This window comes from Nematolebias whitei, chromosome 1 (genome assembly GCF_014905685.2).
Source record: "Nematolebias whitei isolate Nwh7 chromosome 1, NemWhi1, whole genome shotgun sequence".
Classification (NCBI taxonomy): Eukaryota; Metazoa; Chordata; class Actinopteri; order Cyprinodontiformes; family Rivulidae; genus Nematolebias; species Nematolebias whitei.
In genome coordinates, this window is record NC_056498.1 from 43,013,745 (window position 1) to 43,020,153 (window position 6,409).

Genomic DNA, 6,409 nt, shown 5'->3' on the forward strand with positions numbered 1-6,409 from the left:
GTCTCTGTAGTGCTGGAGGTTGTGGGTGGCTCAGTTGTAGTAGTGGGAGTATCTGAAGTGGTAGTAAAGGTGTAGGGCTCTGTTGCAGTCGTAGTTGTCGGGATCTCAGTGGTAGTTGTGGGAGTCTCTCTGGTGGTAGTGGTGATCTCTGTGGTAGTGACTGGCATTGTAGTGGTCATAGTAGTGGTCGTAACGGTGGCTTCTGAAGTTGTAGTAGTGGTAAGTGAATCTGTGGTGGTTGTGGTTGTAGTGGGCACAGTGGTAGTAATGGGAGCCTGTGTGGTCATGATGGAGCTGGTGGTGGTAGTGGGCTCTGTGCTGGTATTGGGTGCCACTGTTGTAGTAGTGGTTGGGGCCTTTGTTGTGGTCGTGGCAGGCTCATTTGTAGTAATCGGAGACTCTGAGTTCGAAGTAGTTCGTTCTGTCGTGGTAGATGGTGCCTCTGTTGTTGTGGTGGTCTTGGTTGTAGTTATCGCATTGGTAGTAACAGTGGCGTCTGAGGTGATAGTTGTGGTGGGTGACACTGTTGTGGTTTTGATTGTGGGGGGTTCTATTGTAGTAGAGGGAGCCTCTGTGGTAGTGGTGGTTGTGGACTCTGTTGTTGTAACGATTGCCACTGTGTTGATCGGTTTTGTGGTGGCCAGTGTAGTGGTTGTAATGATAGAGTTTGATATGGTAGTAGAGGTGGGGGTCTGTGTTGTAGTAGTAGTGGTGGGGGACACTGTTGTGATCGTTATTGTGGGGGGCTCATTTGTAGTAATTGGAGCCTCTGTGGCAGTGGTGGTGGGTTCTGTGGTGGTTGTGGGAGCCTCTGCGGTTGTGGTGGGGTTTGTATTTGTCTTAGTAGTTGTAGTAATGTTTGCCTCTGATGTGGAAATCATTATTGTGGTGCCTGAGGTTGTCGTGGTTGGCTCTGTCGTGGTCGTTGTGGTGACACACCTATCGAATGAAGAAACAAACATGAGCTGCTTTTGTGTGCTACAGCAACCAGGGTGCACTCTACCATTCCTTATCTCTGAATGAGAGCCTAAATGTGGAGCTGATGGTGGCTCTATACTCCGCACACTGATCAGAGTCAGCAGGTACATGATGTGGAATAATGTGGAGCTCCAGTGAAGCAGCAGCAGGAAGCAGTCAGGATTTTTTTGATTCATGTGAACAACTCAGCTAGAAACCATATCATCCTCACTGTTTACTCATCTTGTTATGGCCATTTATGATGAACTTTTGTAAATCATAAGTTCTATCAACTTAGCTTTTCCTTGGGCAGTTAAAATATATTTTAGTTAACTTGGAATCAAAACCTGCAATTACTTTGGTAGCTTTTGGACCCGCCCATTAATTAAAGAGATTAATAAGACACAAGAGGGGTGTGGTGGAGTGGCTTTGTTTGTCAAATGTCCTGTGTGACGATGGGAGGTTGTAGAATGATTTTTTTTTACCACTTTTGAACACCTTTTGAACTTTTAAGACGAGATTAAGTTACCTTTTTTTCATCCAAGTTGTAAGAGATTTTTTTGTTATTGTTTTGTCCATTTTTGGGAAATAAACTACATATATTTTTCAAACAGTCAAGATGGAAATGCGTTCAAGAAACTGACCACCTGTTGCCACACATGGCCTTTCTTGGAATATTTGGTTTGGAACTTAGAAGGCCGCGACACATCTCTTTGCTCCATCGCACATGCATCAGACCCAGCACTTCCTGCTGCTCCTTCACAATAAAAGCTTTCCATCAAACAGATTGGAGCTCCTTCACAATAAAAGCTTTTTGTACAAATTTCTGTATCTCCAGCAAAACAGCAAAACATTTAAACATCTCCAACAATGATTTTGTTCAATCACAGCACTTTCTTTAAAATCTATATAGGTCATATTTACACTCCATTGCCGTCACAGGTCTCCATGGGTCTACAGGTGGTTGTTACAAGAACTGCAGTCTTATTGCAGGTGCGAATTGTACAGGTTGCCGTTTCAAAACTTACTACAGTATCAGGTTCATACACAACACCTAAGAAATAAGGAAAGACTGTGTTAGCTTAAAAAGTTATGGATTTGTCATTACGTTATATTCTGTAAATAAAAACAAACTAAAACATTCAAAATTTGCACATTCAAACAATCAAAAGGTTCATATTTGGATTCAGAGATTCATCGACCTTCATATCTGCAGCGGCTGATGTCTAAGAAGTCAGCAAGTTGTGATGTTGCATCATGTGTAACAGTCATTGTGGCGACTTTTGCACCTTTCAGCAAAACATCAGCTGACTACAAAACAAAAAAGTTTTAGATTCACAGAGCAGAGATGGATGGAATTAGATGTTGTGAAATGTGCACTGTCATCATGGCTTTTTCAATCCTGGACTTGGGAGTCATAATTATAAATAATTATTTTACAAACTGAAGTTTTGTAAAATGACTTACACTTGTGCCAGAGCCAGTGTACCCGAACTCCAACGCTGATTGTGGATTATAATTTGCTATAGCCATGAAGGTCTGCAAAGAAATGCCAACACCATGAGCATCTTTTCATTTAGTTAATGTTTTTTTTTCTTTTTTACAATAATTCCCAATATGTTGCTGTCATACTCAAAGATGGGTCAACATGCCTGAAATAAAAAAAATCAAAATAAAGAAAAAGCTGCAGCTTAAGTTTTGACCACTGTTCTGTACATGCAAACATTTAGAGCAATAGTTTTTAGTTGTCAAAGCATTTATTTCAGTTTAAAACTAAGAACACGTCTAACTGAGCTGAACTCACATTGCTTATGTCAAGTTCCACATGGCAGATTACACCAGCGTTGAAGTTTGGCAAACTGTTGCTGATCTCTGAGCCTCTGGAGGTGTCCTGCTGAACAATGGACAGACTTGCATCGCTTGACGGAGGAAGCAGCAAGCAGTCGCCTGCGTCTGAAGGGTCGTAAAAAGCATTGAAGCAAAGCACCGTGTTCTGACTCGTGAAGCTCCCCTGAGAGACAGAAACAAAACGATCAGCTTTCATAAAATCAGCTTTCTTTCGGCTGCTCCTTCTTCAGGCGTCGCCACAGCGAACTGAGTCGCACGAAGACTTGGCGATGTATTTTTACACCGGGTGTCCTTCCTGACACAACCACAGACACCGAGCACCCACAGCCTCTGTGTGGAGCAGAGAGCTCACATGTAGGGTGCCTGGGGGAGCAGATGGTGGGGGTTCAGAGCCTTGCTCAAGGGCCCAGTGTGGGGCAGATGAGGGTGGAGGCAGGTGTGGGTGTTTCACCAATCCCACCCACAATTTGGTGTTGTCGGTACCGGGAGTTGAACCAGCGATCTTCTGATCACAGGCCCACCTTCTCTAACCTCAGCACCACCACTCCCATGTTACATATATAAGTACTTTATCTTAATAAATGTTTTATTTTGACAAAGGGTCTTCAATTTACAGTTAAAATTCCCTCTAATAATAATAAAAATAATAATAAAAATGTTTGTACAGAGCAAAGTTTTGTCTGAGCAGGAAAAACTTGTGACTGGATGTTTTTTCATGTTTCAAAAGTGAAATAAAATTTAAATCTATGAATATGTTTCTTTTGAGCTTAGAGACCTTGATGAGGTCAGACTAATGTAAAAGATTTGACCCAAATCAAACTAAAAACATTTGTTCATATCTCACTATATTCTCTGTTTCAACTGTTCTGAGTCAAACATGAGCATTAATAATGATTATTAGATAAATACCATTAACCTGTTAATAATGATCCACTTCTGTAAAGCACCTGAAAACAATGAGTTCTTCCTCTTCACTCTACCATCCATCCATCCATCCATCCATCCATCCATCCATCCATCATCTTTACCCGCTTATTCCATTTTGGGTCACGGGGGTCGCTGGTGCCCATGTCCAGCAATCACTGTGCGAGGGGCGGGGGACACCCTGGACAGGTCTCCAGTCCATCACAGGGACACATAGAGACAAACGAGACAAACAACCATTCACTCTCTCACTCACACCTAGGGACAATTTAGAGTTACCAATCAGTCTAACATGCATGTTTTTGGTCTGTGGGAGGAAACTGGAGTACCCGGAGAAAACCCACGCATGCACGGAGAGAACATGCAAACTCCACCCAGAAAGGCCCCTGGACCGGGGTTTGAACCAAGGACCTGCTCGCTGAGAGGCAGCAGCTCTACCAGTTGCACCACCGTGCTGCCTCACTCTACCATCATTTGAATAAAATACAGTTTTTTTTCAATCTGTCCATCTGTTTTCTGTTCATCAGGTTTCTGCTGTGGTCCTTTATTGTTTTAAACATTGAACCACTGTCTCTATAAATCTGATTTAATTTTCAGATCTGCTTTTGGTGAAGTTTGTTTCCTGTGGCAGCCATCTTTTGCATTTAGTTTGGTTCAAGCATCACTTTTTGTACAAAGAAGGAAACTCAGAAGAAGAAAGTGATGGGGAATAAAGGAAGAGATTTGGAAGCAGTAGGAACTCACGTAGGCTTCTACATAGGTCTGTCCAAAATACAAGACGGGACACGAGCTGATGTCAAACCTTGTGGCACTACTGAAAGTCTGTGAAGCAGCGCCTGAAAACATGGAGACAAAGCACAAAAAACAAAAAACTGAATTTTTCATTCATGTCTATAGCCTAACCCTGACTCTTAACCAGTGGTGGGATGTGACTAAGTACAAGTACTTTGTTACTGTACTTAAGTACATTTTTCATGTATCTGTACGTTACTTAACTAGAGTTAAACATGGGTACTTTGACTTTTACACTACATTTCACATTATCTGTACTTTCTACTACACTAGATTTCTATAATGCATTGAGTTACAAGTTACATTCACATTGTGGTTTTTATTTGTTCTTTAGTTTGAAAGTAACCAATGGCAAGATGGGAGTTGGTCCACTGAATCACTGCAAAGTGGGCAGGTAACGTTAGACCCACCTTCAAGAAGAGCTGGGCCAATGACGTACATTATAGTATATACGTCATAGAGCTGGGCGCACCCACAGCACCGCTAACACACCCAAAATGGATTCCTCCGCAGAGAGTCAGTCAGAAGATACGCGCCACCCATGGCCTTATTGGAAGACTACTGAAAGACTATTGAAAGACTATTGAAAGACTATTGAAAGACTATTGAAAGACTATTGAAAGACTATTGAAAGACTGTTCCGTACAGCAGTCAAGTCACATTTATTTATATAGCACATTTAAAACAGTAGCTGTTATCAAAGTGCTTACCTGCTTACAGCAGGACAGATTCTTCCAAAAGAGCCAGACTGGACTCAGAAAACTTTGAAAACAACTTCTTCTGAACTTGAACAAGAACTTCTTGCTGCAACATTAAAATGTGTCAGTTCATGATGTTAGGGGACAAGAGATGTCTCCAAATGTCTCGACACTCTGGTCCAAGTTTTAAAAATGGTGTCAGGAAGTTAAAGTATTGTTCAGTATTGACCCATTACAAGGTTGAATAGACATATTTTAACTAGAGTTGATGACAAACTGGAGTTGATCTGATCAGAGCCTGTTCCTTTGCTAGTTGTGTCTAATGCTCCTTTTGTTCAGGCAGACAACTTTTATTGACGTGTTTACTGCAGTTAAAACAACACAATAGTTTTGCTTTGTGTTAAATAAAACTTTCAAAGGTAAAATCATTCCTCTTTCTTATTTTGATTAATGACATTTAAGTCATCTCTGAAATTCTGACGCAAATAATCACAAGTCCAAGTGTGAACGGTGTCAAAGAATAAAAACATGTATATCTGCAGCATCGTTCATTAAAATGGCTCAACACTATTAATGTGTTACAGAAAATATACATACGTATGCACACTTAACGATCTTGTAGAACACTGCATTAGGTAATACATTCTTCAAGTACTTTTACTTTTAATACTTTAAGTATTTTTAAAAGCAAGTACTTAATTACTTTTACTTAAGTAAAAACGTTAATGTGATAGTTGTACTTTTACTAAAGTACATTTGTCTATTTGTACTTTTACTTAAGTACAGTCTTTGAGTACTTTCTTTACAACTACCCTTACACAAACCCTAACCCTTACAGTACATTCTTAACCATAACCTGAACCATTACCAGTACATGCCTAACCCTAACCATTACCATTATAGGCCTAACCCAAACCATTACCAGTACATCCCTAACCCTAACCATTACTAGTACATCCCTAACCCTAACCCTAACCCAAACCATTACCAGTACATCCCTAACCCTAACCCTAACATTACCATTACATGCCTAACCATAACCTTAACCATTACCAGTACATGCCTAACCCTAACCATTACCAGTATATGCCTAACCCAAACCATTACCAGTACATGCCTAACCCTAACCATTACCAGTACATGCCTAACCCTAATCCTTACCAGTACATAGTAGTATATACATATATATA

At 40.8% G+C, this 6,409-nt stretch overlaps 2 protein-coding genes across 2 annotated transcripts in view; both read right to left on the bottom strand.

Annotated features, from left to right (window-relative positions):
• Window positions 1-3,356, bottom strand: part of LOC119419117 (alpha-tectorin-like) — a 21,582-nt gene extending 18,226 nt beyond the window's left edge. Inside the window, exons 1-3 of the mRNA XM_037686457.1 lie at window positions 3,327-3,356; window positions 2,797-2,968; window positions 1,880-2,011 (exon numbers count right to left, since the gene is read on the bottom strand). Coding sequence (XP_037542385.1) covers window positions 1,880-2,011; window positions 2,797-2,968; window positions 3,327-3,356 — 334 coding nt within the window. The remainder of the gene's footprint in view (window positions 1-1,879; window positions 2,012-2,796; window positions 2,969-3,326) is intronic.
• Window positions 3,357-4,540: 1,184 nt separating this feature from the next.
• LOC119419221 overlaps window positions 4,541-6,409 on the bottom strand; it is a 28,298-nt gene continuing 26,429 nt past the window's right edge. Inside the window, exon 14 of the mRNA XM_037686566.1 lies at window positions 4,541-4,565. Within this exon, the coding sequence (XP_037542494.1) occupies window positions 4,541-4,565 (25 nt within the window). The remainder of the gene's footprint in view (window positions 4,566-6,409) is intronic.